This window comes from Cololabis saira, chromosome 13, assembly GCF_033807715.1.
Source record: "Cololabis saira isolate AMF1-May2022 chromosome 13, fColSai1.1, whole genome shotgun sequence".
In the NCBI taxonomy this organism is placed as follows: Eukaryota; Metazoa; Chordata; class Actinopteri; order Beloniformes; family Belonidae; genus Cololabis; species Cololabis saira.
In genome coordinates this window covers 11254186-11272111 of record NC_084599.1, presented here as the reverse complement: position 1 = coordinate 11272111, position 17926 = coordinate 11254186, and the positions used below count along the sequence as shown (strand labels likewise).

The following is a 17926-nucleotide window of genomic DNA, read 5'->3' as shown; positions in this document are numbered from 1 at the left end:
AGCAAAGTTTGGATCTCTTAGTTTGTCACTTGCATTATAAAAGTGGCAAACCACCGGACCCCTGTTTGCTCTGCACAAAAAAAGTACTAACAGGTGCTATAGTAGTAACGGTACTGGAAGGGTGTGGAGCAAAGTACCACTCAGTTCTATGACAAACTATAATGTCACTAATCTGATAAAGCCTTTGATATAAGACAATATTACTATTAATATGATTGGTATTAGCATTGTTATCATCACCATTATTATTATAATTATGACTTGTGTTTACATGCTGCTCTTCAGCCTTGACCACACTAAAGTGTGGGCAACATCTATCATATTTAATCTAAATGCAAAAATACGCACTAAACTGAAAAACAGAGATTGTATATTTCTGTAGATTTGAAGTGCTGTCTGCTCCTGTCTCCAGGGCTGTCCAGCTTGAACATGAAAGTTTCCAGAGCTCATTACTTTGTTAACATGAAAAATACAAGTCTACAGTTATGAACTCCAAAGACTCATGGCTTTGGCACAACTCAGACACTCACCATTATCCATCACAAGCAAAGACAACAGCAGGATTTAGCCCCCCGTAGCTGTTGTCCAGTTTTTCTGAAATACTTTTATCCCTTCTCTACAGAAGAGTTAAGTTGCTTTAGATATGATTAAGTGATACAAAATTGCTAAATGAAGTTAGCCCACAGTTTGTGATAACTAACCCTTACAAACCAAAGGAAACTAGCATTTGTACTGCTAAAAGGGATTATTTGTTAGAACCAGCTCAGGTGATTCTGAGTCATATCTTTCGGTGCAAAAAACCCTAGACAGCCGGGAGGCCTCCCACGAGAGCTTACTCACCTCTCTTCACTCTCAATGTATATATGCCAATATTGGAGTCAAAAGCTTTGTGTTTATGTATATTTTTTGGTTGGTAAACATTCTTGGAATAATATTTTTATGTTTGTTGGTGTCTTTTCCTGCTCTCTCATACATCCAACAGGGCAGATGAAGGTCTGAATCTGGTTCTCCTGGAGGTTTATTCCTGTTAAAAAGAAGCTCTTTATTTCCACTGCCAAGTAAATATTGAATTCAATCTGTTGCTTTCTTTATCTAGCCTGCTTTCCCTCTTTTGAACTGCTATTACATGAATACCATTATTATGAAATAACTTGAACTGAATGATAGCAGATAACATAACCCTGTAACCAAGCAGCTGACGAGAAGCCAACACATTCTTTGCAGAAAAATTATTTGCTCAACAGCTACCAACCACAACAAGCCCATTTAGGTCATTACCACATTTCAACAGCATTGTAACACAAACAGTGTGATTATGACCCACACGGATACACACAGTACACAAACACAAGGTTACAGTGTATCATTTCAGTCACGCAATCTATCATATAGTGGATAATAGCTTTGGTGAAACAGAACTATTTCTGTGTTGAAGACATTCTAACGTCATGTCCTCTCGTAATCAAATGAACGAGGCACTTGAGAGGAATATTGCAACTTGTTTTACTGCTCAGCAACAATGCCTGGGTTAAATAAAGAATTGACTGAAGTGAGAAAAACTCAAACTCAGATAATTTCACACCTTGATGCAGGTGTTGAATGCTTTCCTGGTGACGCATCTTTTCTTGGTTCCTGTGACATGTTAGTGACGAGTTTAATTCCTCTTCGGAGATCTCCTCCTCTGCACTGGTGGCCACAATTAGCACCATCAAAGAGGGGGTAGGTTTTGGTTTCAGGTGCTTACATATAAAGAGATAGAGAGAGAGAGATTTATAATAAAAACAAAGTCAATAACATTTTATGTGAAACAAGGTTTCATTAAAGGTTTTCCAATGGAAGACTGACACAAATGTGTAATTTGCAACATACATAATTACTACTTTTACTAATAGATACGATTGCAGGAATTAAAGCACTTCACATGTTCTGTTTGTTGTAATGAAATTAAATCTGATGCTAGGAAAAATGCTATTCAACAATATGGCCACCTTTTTTTTTTTTTTTTTTTTTGCCATGCAGTAACATTGAGTCACAAGTGGACGGTCTGTGGGCTCTAATTATGAATCACCCACCTGAAAGTATTTGTCACATATTTCAGAAGAAAATCGTGCTTAGCCCACTTTTTTTGGTGGTCTGGTGGTTTGCAAACAGAAACCCAAACCGTGCTGTGTGAAAACAGGAGAGGTAGATCTGATGCAAGGAGTTGCATGAATAAACACAAAAGTAATAAAGGCTTACACATAAATGCAGGTCTTGCACAGATGACTCTAATTTTGTCTCATAGTATTTGTCTTAAGTAACATGTTGGCTATCCAACAGATATTTTAAATACTAAAGGTGCAAAATTCCATCAAACACCATTGCTTCATTAAGATGTGGATGTGTCATCTGCAGCATATCATCCTTGATCATTTTCTGTGTTTCTGGGGCGGGGGCTTCCAGTTGCTGGTTGACTCGATGAGAGACCACACATGAAAATGAAAAAGGGAACAATAAGACATCATCATGACAGATAACCCCACATGCTTTCTAAACACTTTGCTTCTTTTTTATCTTTATAAAACAATGCAATATAAAACAGAGTTATGTAATTTTCAGATGCGGTGCTAATTTCCATCTGTAATGATGGAAACATACATTAGAGAAGGAAATTAGCAACATAGTTGATTAGTTTGCTTAGTTCAAGAAAATATTCAAAGTTCATTGTTAATTATTTTGTTGGTCAAATTTCTTGTGAAAAAGTTGGATTGGATTGAAGAAGGATAAGAAACTCTTCCTTTATTTAGCTTAAACTTGGGAAAATGTTTAATGCAATACTGGATTCAGGTAAGCCATCTTTGAATTTCACATTTTTCTTCTTGTGGAAATTCAATGAACTGCTTGCCATTAACTCTTAAGTTGAGAGATCAAAACATTACACTAGAAATGTTGAAAACCAGTACCGTTTTTGGTCAACAGAGGGCAGCAGAACAACACGCTTAAAAAAGCGGTAGTTGAACCCATAGAACAGATACTTGATGCTATGAAGGCATCCCAAATAACAGGTTTACGTCTTAATGCTGCATATTGTAATACACTTTAGAACAACATCTGCCACATCATGCATCTGTCATTTGCCTGATTGTATTCAAGTTTTCCTGCAGGCCATTGTTGTGACACTGTCAACCTTCAGAGTTGGTGTGAACTCTGTCTCCTTTCTCAGTTTCATGATGACCTCTGTGCATGTACTTTTCATATACATTAGCATATTTGTTCTGTCTCTGTTGAGCTCCTGATGAGAACGTACTTGAGTTCTTCACCTGCAGCTCAGCCAGGCCTCCCCACTGACACTTGCACAGCCAAAAATAGGCAAGTGAACGGAAACCTGCTGTACAGTAAACGTCCTGCGAGAGTTGCTGCATGAGCTCAAAGAGAGAGCGGGCATATTTCACAGTGGTATCTACATAATGACAGGATGCACTGAAACGGTTGAAGTTCTGTTTATAACTTCACTTTATATCACAGATTTTGTTTTCAAAGAGACTTTCACATTTTAATTACAATAGAACAGCAAAATCTCATAAATCACTTAACAGTACTATAAACAGCCACAAGAATATCAAGGTCAGTGATTACAAAATATAATAAATCATATACAGTTTGTATCTTATCTTTACAATTTTTGAGATGAAAGCACCCCAAAAGCTGTTTATCTAAATATACAAATTATCCAAAGTAAGAAGCAAAAGTTCAAACATGCATTCATTTAATTTTTTTCTTTTTTTTTTAGATTATGAGGGCAAATCTCTTGTACAGATTCACTGAACAATCATGGAAAATCAAACTAAAAAATACATCTTTATGATTTGTCACCACACGTCTATGACTTGGGCCCCATTGTAGTTTGAACTGTAGTTCTGCTTAAAACACATTCAAGCATCTTCTTGCAGTATCCAGACAAAAAGTAACTTTTCTCTACTAAATAAGTGGACAGACATTGATATTACATATTGCTTTAAGGTCAGACTGGCAGTGTTGCAGAGTGTGGTCTCAAAGATATTATGCATTTTATAGGAACTCACCATCAGTAAAATGTTTTCACAAAAAGGAGCCTCTATTACTAAGACTAAATATGCAGTAAATAGCTGGAAGTATCCAAATATATATTGGCAAGTCCTTGGCAATCACAGAGCACCGCCCTGTAAATTTGAATTAATCAGTTTTGAGATAAAAACCACTTTATGGAGCAGAGAAGTGAAGCAAAATTCTTTAAAAGATGGGAAGAAAGATGGAGTTGGCAGCTTTATAGGGGTACTGTCAGAGTTCTGTAGTTGCTTGGTCTTCTAACAGTCTGTTTGAGGTTTTTATACAGTACATTTAACTGTTAAATGATATTTCCTCTTCACGTTAATATCAACACACAACAAAGAGGAGTAGAAATATATCAAAGTGTCACAGACTTCCTTTTTTGCATGCATACAGTAGTTCCTCAATAACAAAAACCTTTGCTCAATTAAATGTCCCATACAATGTTAATCTAAGTGTCCATTTCCATGGCTGTAGTTTGTAACTCCTTATAAAGAACGAATACTAAGAAAGATGGGGGGTTATGAGCATTCAGATCATTTTCATGTTGAACTTGCGCGCTCCACCCTGCCCGCCACTGGCTGCAGGTCCGTCAACTTTTCTGAAAGAATATTCCACTGAGAAATTGTTTTTGTGCTGTCCTCTGCCTCGACTCCACACAAACAACAGTATGAAGCAGAACAGGACCACTCCCAGAAACATGATACAGCCCATGGCCGTAGATATGAGGATGGTCTTCAGGTCGAGAGTGAACTTTAAGAAGACTCTGGTATCGTTCAGATTTGTGTCATTAAGGTCCCCAGTATAATACATACGGTTGGCCATGAGGGCTGCGTCTAGCGGCAGCCCGCTTACTGTAAGTGTGGCAAAATAAGTGTCATTTCCTCCAGCGTTGCTAGCTATGCAGATGTACGTTCCACTATCTGTTACCTGGGCGTACCGTATTTCCAGCGTGCCTTCTGGTAGTACAGTTAATCGGCCGCTACTCTTTGTGGTTATCCGGCGGCGCTGAGGAGAAATCCAAAATATCGCCGGCGTTGGCTCGCCTTCTGCTTTACAAATAAACGAGACGACCTGCCCCTCACGGGCAGATATTTGCTGCAGTTTCCTGTTGCGGATTTTTGGCTTCTGGCAGGTAAAGTGATCGAAGAGGGCCGAGTCAGAGAAAGCGTTGAGAGCCCGTCCTTGCACCTCGACAGGTGCGACACACACGGGGGAGGCGCCGTCAAAATTGAGGGTCTTCCTGCGCTGGAGGATCCAAAGCAAGCGGCAGTCACAGGCCAGAGGGTTTCTGTCCAAACGCAGAGTCTCCAGGGTGTTGACGGACTGAAAAGCTCCCTCTTCCAGGCTCACCAGATTGTTAGTAGAAAAGTTAAGAAGGCGGATTTGTCTGAGACCACCGAGTGCATAAGGCTGCACTACTGCCAGGTTAGTGCTCACGAGATGGAGCTCCTTCAGCCTGACGAGATCCCGCAGAGCCCAGGACTCCAACACAGAGATTGGGTTGTAAGAGAGGTTGAGGCTGGTGAGGTGAGCCAGACTGCGCAGAGCGGAGGTGGGCACAGAGGTGATGTTGGTGTGCGTAATGGACAGCCAAGACAAATTAAGACCCTGCAAGCTGTGAGGAGAGATGTACTCCAGAAAGGGCCAGTGATCAATCTCCAGGCCCCTCAAGTTTCCCAGCTTGCGGAAGTTCTGGTCCTCTAAGGCGGAGATACTGAGGTAGCGGAGCCGTAGCGTCACAAGGTTCTGTAGGTATGACAAAGACTGGCTGGACACCGAAGTCAAGTTGCACCTCTCAATGGTCAGCTCCTTGAGTCCTATTAGCCCCAGGAAGGCCTTATTGGAAATGTAGACCAGATCATTGTCTCCAACCTCCAGGTTCTTCAGGCTTTTCAAATCTTGGAAAGTAAAGTCCAAAAGAATCACAATCTTATTTCCACTAAGGTCTAATGAAGTTAAGTTGGCGAGATGGGAGAAAGCCCCCATGGGGACCAGCTTTAACTGGTTACCCCTCAGTGAAAGTGACTGCAGGTTCTGGAGACTAGAAAAAGCGTTAGGCTCCAGGACACTTATCATGTTATCACTCAAGTCCAGCCTCTCGAGGCGCGGATATGAAAGCAGATCCCCCTGTTCTACCCAACGGAGTTTATTCCCACTTAGGTCCAAGACCTTGGTTTCCGATGGGATTCCATCCGGCAACGCGGACAGACGTTTACCAAAGCAGGACACGGTATTCATCTTAGAAATGCACTCGCAACGCTGGGGGCATCCTTGGCTTTGACCGGGCGACACTGTGTTCATCAGCAGCAGGAACAGGAAAGGAAAGAGCCAGGCTACGTCATGACCCAAGTTCACCTCCATGGTCTCCCTCTCTGCCTCCTCCTCGGTCTCCTGTCTGAGGTACAATCACTGGGCCAGACACCTGGGGAAAAACAGGAAGAAAGGAGAGAAACATTTGTTTTAATGGGGAAAGGGAGCAGTAAGAAGCACGGGTGGAGACAAAGACATGCAGTGAGACAAATCAATTGAACTCAATTACTTTAAACAGCAGCAATCAAACAGTCTGAATGAGTTGAATTTCAATTTCAAACTCTAATAGACCCGACACAGCAGTGAAATTAAAGCTGAAATACAAAGATATTACTTAGAGGGCTGGGTTTGTACAGCACTCAGATGAAACGGCTATAAACCCACAGCCCCTACAGCTTATAGCCAGTTTTATATCGGGAGGTAACATAGCTGTCTAGCTGGTCTCCCTCTCTATGAAAGTAAATGGAAGGAAAGAATTTGAAAATCTTATATTCTCAGAACTTCATGAAAAATGCATGAAAAAATACAGCAAGAAAAAAAAAAATTACTCCACTGACTGCATTGTGAAGAATGAAATACAAACGTACTTACTGCTCTCTAAAGAAGCAATTACAAGCAAGGGAAGTGGCTACAAATCCAAGCAATCAAAGTAATACTGAACATGCAAAAGCATGCTACAGCACACCCAGTCACCAGTGCAGTCGCCCATTCACCGTAACACAAGGCCATAACACACAATATTTCAGTCCATCACATCATATGCATGAGTCTCTGAGGCATGAGGCTTATCGGGAGAGGAGGCTGACCAGCCTGAACCGCTCGTGGGTTTCATACGAGACACATACATACACACAGAGGACATGCACACACAGCTATAATTTCTTTCTCCCTTTCAGTGCGTCTTTCCGGTGATGGGTGTCAAACAGCAGAGGAGAAATCTTCCCATTAACCCACCATGAAATGCCATCTAATAGTGTGTGTGTGTGTGTGTGTGTGTGTGTGTGTGTGTGTGTGTGTGTGTGTGTGTGTGTGTGTGTGTGTGTGTGTGTCTGACTGACTGGAGATACTGATCACTCACTGATTGGCCTCCAACTATTTGTTGAGCTTGGCTACTGGCAAATCTGGCATAAAATTGTGTATTATGAAAGCAGCTTTGTTTTATTGCCTTTTGAGATGGTTGAGATTGTACTGTAAACAAGCATTTTGGGGAGAAATAATCCAATTATCCATGAAAATGTACATTTTACTTAAGCATATCAGCAAGTCAGCAAGTGAAATATCAGCTGTACCAATCAAAGGCCAATGCACACCTACTCGGTTGTTCTGACTGGGTGATTTACTCATGGTAGGCAGCACGGTGGCTTAGTGGTTAGCACTGTTGCCTCACAGCAAGAAGGTTCCTGGTTCAACTCCCAGGCCCAGCAGGGTCTTTCTGTGTTTGCACGTTCTCCCCGTACTTGCGTGGGTTCCCTCTGGGTACTCCGGTTTCCTCCCACAGTCCAAAAACATGCGTAGTAGGTTAATTGGTGATTCTAAATTGCCCATAGGTGTGAGTCTGTCTGGTTGTTTGTGGGGACTGCGGGTGGAAACTAACTTTCTGCTAAACCCGGTGTATTTACACTGCTTAATGTAGTGTTAATTAATATGCATTGTCCCGTCTAAATAAACTTTGGTTTTCTGTCAGCATCTTTACTGTATGTGACTTTGTTGTGAGGCGGTATCAATGGAGAAATGAATATATGTGTTTGTCACAGACAAACGGAAATGTGTCATGTCAAATAAGGACTATCAAAGTCGAAAGAAGTTTCTGTCCTTGAACAGAGGCTTCTTTATTCATCTTTGGTGGCTGGTTGCTTTGAACATTTCCAATACCATTAATTACAATTTGATTAGCAAATTCACAAACTAAATAATTAAATATTTTATAATATTAAGGAAAATCACTTCTAAGAAGGTTTCCTTTGTTGCTGATAAACTGATGCAGTGCTCTGAAATGTATCTTATCTATTTATTTAAATTTAATTCCATTTTAGACAGTAAGTTGGTTTACAGTAATTGAAATCCTAATAAAGGATCATTAAGTGTTACTTTTAATTGGATGGACAGGTATTAGGTGGAAATGGTTTATCTACTATGGCACACGCTAAATAAAAAAGCGAAAGGAAGAGAAAGAGTGGTTATTTCATTATCATTATCATTCAACTTGGCATGCAAGTAGGTTGTTTTGCTCTTTGGACATGTTATCCTCATCAGCATGACTTAGCAGGTGAGCAGTGGCTAAAACTCTTTTAACCTGAGACTTCCTCCTCTCCAACCTGCAATAACCAGCCCTTGAGTTGCTGCTGAGGGGAGAGAACTGAAACCCAACGTGAGACAGACAACTAATTCCAGTATTCATATTTGATTTGTAGTTGTTATTTTGTAGGAAAAAAACTTGTGGTTTCACCAGATTAAGAGCTATTTCAATGTATTGTGGTGTAGGTAAAATGTGAATACCAATAATAAATACATTTTTAAGGAGGAAACGGCACCTCCGAAGCAGGTGATGAACAATCCAATAGCATCGATCCAATATGAAAATACTGATCAGACATCAATACATGTGATTTTTGTACTTTTGTACTCTTTTATCAAAAGGACAGATCTTTATTTTTCTTAACTCTCAAGTTGAATCCAGAAATAAAAATGTGAAATTATATTTCAGCTAGTTACTTTGATTTGTTTTAAATACGATATGACAGTGTTAAATCAACATATGACATAATATGATATTGATCGCATAGTACCTGAATAAAATCAAATCCAAATTTGTATCAGGCAGACTTTGTGATATCAGCAAACATGAACTTGTCATCCAGTTAGTGTGTATGGTGATGAAAATAGTTATTTACCACCCTAGTCTTTGCTACGTCCTTCCATCCTTCCTGTCATCAGGCTTCAGACGTTTTTTCTAATCTCCTACTTTACATTACCGGCTGTAATTGTCTTGTTCAGACTCGCTCAGCAGGGTTTCTCCCCTTGGTGCATTGACCTCCACTGGATATCTGCGTTATCAGTCACCCCCTGCGCATGTTACCCAGCTGTGGTCGTATTTAAGACAGTATTTACTGCTTCCTACATGAATTAAAACTGACTTTCAGGTTTCCTTTATCTTGTTTCTCTTGTGGCTGCACGAATGTGTTGTTTCCAGCCGTCACATTCTTCCAAAACTGTGATTAAAAAACAGATGGCCGTTGATAGTCACTGCAAAACAGATAAATGAAAGACGAGAGCAATGTCTACACAAATCCAACAGCGTTAGACAAGTGGTCAGTTAACTTTTATTTTGTCTGTTGCCAGGCAACATATACTAATGTAGTGCGTGTTATCTGAACATCTTTATAGCCTGAGGTCATGCTCATTTCTACACGAGAAGGATCAATTGATTTTAGACATTTGTTTCTGTTAGTCATATACAGTATCTATCTATCTATCAATCTATCAATCTATCTATCTATCTATCTATCTATCTATCTATCTATCTATCTATCTATCTATCTATCTATCTATCTATCTATCTATCTATCTATCTATCTATCTATCTATCTATCTATCTATCTATCTATCTATAGATGGATAGACAGATGGGGTTGTTGAACTTTTTTCCCAGAAGCCTTTTTGACCTGCCAAGAGCAGGACAAGCAACCGTACTAAATGTGCTACTAAGATATAAAATGTATTGTCTTGTTACAACAAGAAAAAAGTTTATACGTGTGTGTTTCTGTATTGTAGTATGGCAAAAATATCTAGTGTTTTTTACTAAGACTTGCCTATTGCCTATTAGCAAAGATTTTCTATGAAATATAAAAAAATATCCAAGTTAGTTAATACATTTTCCTTTAATAACACGATCAAATGAGACTTATTGAACTAATGACAACTGAATCAGGGACTAATCACCTATTAACCCTAAAGATGAAAGGGTAACTCATTAATTACTCGGTATGATGCTTCACTTCACTTCTGGAAACAAAAAGGGATGCAATACTACGTAACTACTAACTACTACACATTTTTGCTCGGGTGCCCAATAACAGGTACGATTACGTAAAATGAAATGATGAAGGAGGTGTTACTAATTTTGCACAGGTTTCCAATAAGGATGGATATTCATTAAACAGTCAAAACGATTCATTCATTTAGGATTGTGCTTGTTCTCTAGTAACTCATCACCACTATGTGACCTCCATTAATAATTATATTTATTATATTTGTATATTTATGCATTCATTTCATATTCAACTGACCATCAGCTAATCAATAACTCACCACATGTTAAAGGTGGAGTATTTGATTTCTGATGACATCATGAAACTTGATAATTTTATCAACAAAACATAGAGAACTACCAAAGTGTTCTTCAAGAAGATATGTCCCATCATGAACTCCCTTAGCTTTCCTCTTTTATCAAATTTTCATACTTTTTCTTTTTAAATTTCTCTTTTTGCAGGGTGGCCCGGTGGTTACGAGCGCTGCCTGTCAGCAAAAAGGTTCCTGGCTCAAAAGGGGCCTCTATGTGGAGTGCATGTTCAAACGTGCATGCATGGGTTTTATCCAGGTACTCCAGTTTCCTACATGATTCTTATTTCTATACTGTGACGTATTACAGAAAGCAGCAGTGTCAATATATATGAGCTATGTCTCCTTATCTATACCTTATGGAAATGTGTTTCTTTTATGCAAGGGTATGAAAACCTCTCCAAGGCGCAGAGGAGAGGCTAATTATCACCTTCTATGTGCCCAGGTTTATGGACTATAAGGATGGAGGTTGGTTGTCAGGTGTGGTGTTAGCCTTTCTTATTAAATGTGTTACTGAAAGAAGTAGCTGGGCTTGCGACTGCAGCTCACTGTCCATCAATGTTGGTTGATTATGCTTTTAACCTATCCTATTGAAAATGCATAACCCCCGCGGGGGCACGGTGGCGCAGCAGGTAGTGCAGCCGTCTCACAGCAAGAAGGTCCTGGGTTCGATTCCCGCCGGGGACTCTCCCATGACTTCAGTGCCCACACCCTGGGTGGGGTTGGCGAAAGGATCTTTCTGTGTGGAGTTTGCATGTTCTCCCCGTGTTCCCTTGGGTAGCTAATGGGAGCTACCCTCACAAAAACATGCAACAGTCCTGGGCTATACATGGGGAGGATCCGGCCGGAATAACGTGATCCTTCCACGCGCTACGTTCGGCCGGAGAATCCTCATCCTGTCTGGTGAAAAGAAGCGGTCCATCACTCCTCAGGATAAGAAGGAGACCTGAGCTCAGTGTAGGGCCCTCCTTGGGTTGGCAGAGGGGAACAATGCCAAGGACTGTCTAGGTATGAGCACTGGGTGATGAAATGGGTAAAAAATCGGGGATAAAAAAAAAAAAAAAAAAAAAAAAAAAAAAAAAAAAAAAATGCATAACCCCAATTCCAAAATAATTAGAAAGCTGCGTAAAACGTAAATTAAAACTGAATGCAGTGATGAAGTCATGTTAGTCACACTAGTACATAGACAATGTGGTAAATGCTGAATATTGTTTTATAACAAATATTAGTTAATTTTGAATGTGATGTCATTTTTCAGAATATGGGAACTTAAGCAACAAAAGGCTGAAAAGGGCTGTAAGTGACAAAACAAAGAAACACCTTGAGGAACATTTTATAACTAATTGGATTAATATAACCAATAATATATATGCAGACAGTTGTTAAAAAAAAGAATATGAAACCACAAATGTATGCTTTTTTCCACATTTTAGTAGCAGCTTTATTTCAGTCTATGTTGTCAAATATTTAGCTGTTGTTACTTTACCCACTTAGCATCTTTGGTGAAATTGAACTCGGAAGCCTAATAGAGCATAACCATCCTTTTAAATATAATATGGATTGTTGTGCTGTTAATTGAACTGAAACACAGTTGCAAATGTTTTTTTTGTTTTCCTTGAAGTAATTTTCTGTGAAAATTAGACTTTAACCCCTTAAAATTACCATTCATATTATCAGATTATCATGAACTGGTGCTGATATCCAGGAAAATGTTTTATAACAATAGTTTCACTCTATAATCAGTAGCAACTGATACAGCACATATTACTAAAAGGCTGATCTTGATTTTACAATGCTGAAAATCAATATTTGATGCCTGTGATCTTTGGTCTTTCAAGTGGAAATACATTCAAATAGGCATGTTTCTGTTATAAATCAGCTCGTGGGCTCAGGAATACTTACGTCAAAAAACAGAGGTAGCGATGCCACCCACAAGGGAAGGTTAAAGCTGCGTCATTCAGTAAAGTAAAAACCCATGAAAATGGTCTTTAAATACTGCTGTCTTCTCTGGATCAAAACTCATCTAATACTGTATGGATTGAGGGAAAATGGGAAACTGTCCTGTGGTCAGATTAATCAAGTCTGAAATTAATTTGGAAATCCTGGATGCTGCATCCTCTAAAGAGTAGACTACAGAGGAGAGGGACCATCACTCCAGAGAGACTGCCTGTAATCAACAGCCCATCTCTCTATGGCATCACAAAACACAGTGCTGAAGGGGTTTTTATAATTTTAGGCTCAATATACACTCCCCTTGCTGGATATGCTTGCGGTCCAAATATAAATCATCTGGATCACAACAGAACAAACTAAGACCACCAGACTGATAATACAAATAATACAGCTGCAGGTTAGGACACAACTGACAAATGAGCAGGAAGCTTGTGGAGTGTGTAGGTGTTGCCAGAAAAAAAAAAAGAAATCACACAGGCTGAAGTGCTACATCCACAAAAGCTTCTCAAATGGCTGCACTCATCCATTTCCATCATGCCCACTCATTGCGTTTTACATAAGCCTGTCTTTGTGTGTTTGTGGTGTATGCATTTGCACATGTTGACGTGTGTGAGTCTGGTGCGTTGAAGTGTTCCCCAGAGAAAACACGTTAGTCATTTACACCGAGGGAAGGCATCGCCGGTGTCCTCGGGGAAAGCTTGAAGCCCATGAAAGTGCATGTTCCCAGCAGCAGGAACATACACGAAAGCCACTGCACACATTCAGACTCACTTGGTGAGAAGGGGGGAGCCCAGGGATTAAAGTGACAGACTTACTTGCTCCCTTTGTGTCCCTTCCACCTTGAGCACAATGATGGATGGGGGTTTCTGGCTGGGCCATGCCACCCACCACAGGCAAGGACAGCCAGTCACTGGGTGAAGGGGGTGCAAGAGTGGGCGCCCTATTCTGTACATAAGTGGATATGACTTGTTGTGAGGTGGAGTAGCCTAATTTGCATGCATGTCCATGAATGTATGTATGTATATGAATGTTAACACATTTTTTACAGCTACTGTGGAAATTGAGGCTATAGCAGAAGTCAGATTGATAGGGGTCGTCATCCCGCAGTACTTAATAAAACTAATGCAGTCAAACGATCAGATAGATCGGAAATATCCGTTACACCTGAGCACTGCATGAAGACTGATAAGAAACACTTGTATAATGGTGCGAAGTGAGATTTTCATCATAATAATGGTATAGGTGGAGATTCTTAAATAGTATTTATGTCCTTTGCAGAGCATGAACACTGAAACCAAAGGACACAAAGAGGTGATTAAGAATGTGTCTTGCTATGTGCTATGAATCTTTAATGAGTGAGAACTGTTTCAGTGCGTATGGGTGCAAAGGCTTCAACTAACAGGAGTTAAATAATTTATGACGTTTTGCTACACAGCCATGACCCAATGACATGGAGAGTTTGACCTTACCTGCAGCTGTAATTGCCAAAAAAAGAAACAGAGAAACAAGAACTAGAATTCTCTATAACCAGCCACAAAATCACTAATTTCCCATTTGAACTGCTATAAAACAATTTTTCTAAATGTCATTCTCTACTTCTTTGTCTCATTGATTTTAAGTGTGATAAACAAGGCTACTAATTTTGTCAATTCATGTGAATTTAAAGTTAAATATGAAATCTTATGTACCCTTTCTTAAACACCAAAAGCAGTTTGTTTTCCAAAGCATGTGAATAGATGCAAAAGTTTTATCAGATCATCAACCCTCAAGTGCTTACAGGGTTAACTGAATTTGACCTATTATAGATGTTAACACTTGGTTAAATGGCTAAAGAAACGTGAACTTTGTCTTTCAAATGGAGGCTCCCTCAAACATTGGCTAAATTTAATACATTTATACCTATATTTACTCCTGTGCATGCTCCCGTTCCCACATCATAGGCTGTACGGCACATGACAGGAGACTAAAAAGTGGTTTTATATTATGTTTATTTAGCTTTTCCAGCTCCTTATCGCAAATAACGGGGACCCCAGTGGGATGTTCATCAGATTTTTGATAACTACTGATATGGTTTGATTGTGGATTCAGGCAAACACAAGTGGGGGTTGGGATCCTGATTGATTTGAATGCAGTACACATCTCTGCAGCTCCTATGCTGCATCTCAAAAAGCAAAACTCTGATCCCATTTGACTTTACATAACCACAAAGATTGCAGTCATCTGAATACTCACACCGGTGCAGATTTTCTTTGCAAAACTGGTCACTGGTCCACTCAGCTACATACTGTATTTGTAGAGTGCTTTAAAAAAACATGCACCCTCTCTGACCTGCATTATTGTTCAACCAGATTTGAGATTTGTGACACCGGACGAACACAATATGCAAACAGTTTAGAGGCTGCAGACATTTACAATTTTAAACTCTGATAAAACAAAACAATAAAGGAACCAAACAGAAACCCGAGTACACTAAAACACAAACAAAAAACCCCACTTTGCAGAGTCATCTCTTGTGTCGATGACAGCTGCAGGTCTCTTGGGTCTCTACAAGCAGAGTTTTCCAAAGCTGGAAGGGTTCTGCTGGTCTACATAAACCTCTAGTACTGAACAGCGGATTCTCAATCAGATCAGATCGTGTGCTATTCTTTGTATTCTTAGCTATTTGACAGGATCTCCTGATGGCAATCGCCAGGGGACGGTGCTGCCTCCATCAAACTTTACTGTTGGGGAGTCGTACTTGGGATGGTAAGAAGTGCTGGGTTTACATCACATTACTTCACCAATTCAGTTACATTCTCATCTAACCAAAACAAAGTCTTACAATCATTCGAGTAGTTTCCAAATGTATATTTCTCGTTTTCTTTCCTTGAATCTGAAAGAGGTATGGAAGGATCATGAGATATACAGGTGAATAAATTACCATAGTTATGTGTCCTTGAATGTAACTGTCAGCAACAGATCTTATGAGAAGGCTTTAAAGCAACCCTTTTCCTGATCCCGAACCCTTATCCCGTGCATTGGTTTTACGGGGGGCTGGAGCCGATGTCAGTGCTGACCACCTGACCATGCACTGTGTCACCTCATGAAATATAACTTCATATTAGAAATGATTGTCCATGTATACAATGGGAACAGAGAGTACGGTAAGAAAAACCTAATTGTGGTGACAATGTTCAGTCTCACATGCACCCTATCATTTATTTAACAAGGAAGATCATTATTTTGCTGCGTGACGAACTGCTGCCTTCATTTGAGCATCTTCACCACTGTAGTATTGCCACTATTTTACTTACTGGCTTTGGGAAAGGCTCAATTTGATCTACAACATGTGATATGCTCCATTAAACCTTTTTCAGTTGTTTGTTCCCTTTTTGACAGACAATAAAAGAGCAGAATTGTATGCATATTTAATATGAGTTCCCATTCTGAGTAGCATAACAAAATCAATGAAATACATTTGATTCATATGCAAATGCTCTGACTTCCAAAGCCAGCTACTATACCCTAATATTATGATGCCTTCCCACAAAACTGTTGGAGGCCATAATTTAAGTTACTGTTCTTATTTTAGTCAGGTTTTTCTAACATATTCTGTATTTACAGAGGCTTTCTTCATTTAATTAGTTTATTACAGGCAAACTGGCGGGGCTGCAATACCTCACCAACTCACCACCATGTGAAGATCTGACCCAGTTTTTGTTTTTATCAATTTGCACTGAGGCAAGCTGTTTTTAAGCTGAAGGTTAAAATAAATATTGAGGTTTATACACAAGCACTCCCACGCAATCCGAGCCCTCCAAGCGCAGTCAGTTTGAGTTAATGCAAGGGATCGGTGGCTCCAAAGAACATTGGGTTTGATGCCACAGTCTGAGGGACCACAGGCTGTCAGTATAATGGAGGACGAAGCATCCCGCCACACACACGCACTCTGTGGTGCCACTTCATGCTTAAAGAACAATCAACAGTGTTAATGTGCCCACACACAACCTCACACACTTCCACTAGCAGGATTCTGTCACAGTAATTCATTACTGTGCTCCATTAGTTTCAGCCGGTTAGGGGTGGCAGGCTTATTTATCCTCTGCTTGTTCACTTCATGGACCCACAAGTCTTGAAAGCTCACTTTAAATATATATTAATGAAGACCAATAAAAACAAACAAACAAAAAAATGGAATGGAGTGTAAATTGTTTAATAAACGGATGTTTATAAGTTCTACTGATGTATAAGAAATAATAAATAAATCTGCATTTGCGTTAACTTTTACATTTCTTCTCCAAGATGTCCTCTTTGTAAAGTGATCAAAGTTTTACAAACGTTACCTGTCAGTCAGTTGTTTGATTTGCAGAAGACAAAGCCTTGCCATTACAAATTTAGATGATAGATGGAAAGGGAAATATTTATTTACTTGATTTTTAATTCCTGGACAAATTTAGACACATTTTAGCTTCCTATATGAATTATTTTGAATGAATTATTTATTTTATTTTCGTGTCCGGACATTTAAATGACCCATCCCTCATGGAATTACACAAACACATTAATTACATCAAAATATAACATTCTGGTGTGTAAACCACCTACTTCCAGCTACAAATAATAATAATAATAATAATAATAATGATGATAATAAGCAGCAACAAATAATAATAATAAATAAAATTAAAATTAAAATTAAAATTAAAACAAAATAAAATAAAATATCCCACACTAGAAAATGAACAAAAAAAATAAATAATTGGAGGGGCATTATCAGTGTCAGTCTTCTCATCTAAAAACAAGAAGGAAAATGAGCATATTGCCACAATATGCTGATTAAAACTGTTGTTTTCATCTTACATCCATCTTAACACGCTTGCATCAGCCCTTTATTTTGAAGTTATGTCCTTCTGGACGAACATTGTTACATAAAAAATTAAAAATGGTGATGCAACTGTGTCTGTGGTGTCTTCAGTTATGGACACAACAATACGGATGTCCCAGAAGAATGACCAGACCAGTTGGTGAAACGTCCGTCTTTTCAGCCAGCCTGCCGTGAGGACAAGCTGCCAAAGGCAACGTGCCTATCAAGTGGCTGCTTTCTCTTGAAGCCTCCGTGATCAGTGTGTGTCCGTCACCCAGCAGTCCCCTCCCCGAGCCGCCTGTCAGGCTGCAGCCATGACTTCAGCGGGAACGAGCAGTGACAGAGCTCTCAGAAACACAGCTCGTAATTGGGAGAACTGGGAGGACAGACGATTGTTTATGGTCAGTAAACAGA

General features: G+C 39.5%; 1 protein-coding gene across 1 annotated transcript in view; it reads right to left on the bottom strand.

Moving 5' to 3' along the window:
* Positions 1–3479: 3479 nt before the first annotated feature.
* lingo3a (leucine rich repeat and Ig domain containing 3a) overlaps positions 3480–17926 on the bottom strand; it is a 40342-nt gene continuing 25895 nt past the window's right edge. Inside the window, exon 2 of the mRNA XM_061737024.1 lies at positions 3480–6490. Within this exon, the coding sequence (XP_061593008.1) occupies positions 4597–6429 (1833 nt within the window). The 5' untranslated portion in view covers positions 6430–6490 and the 3' untranslated portion in view covers positions 3480–4596. The remainder of the gene's footprint in view (positions 6491–17926) is intronic.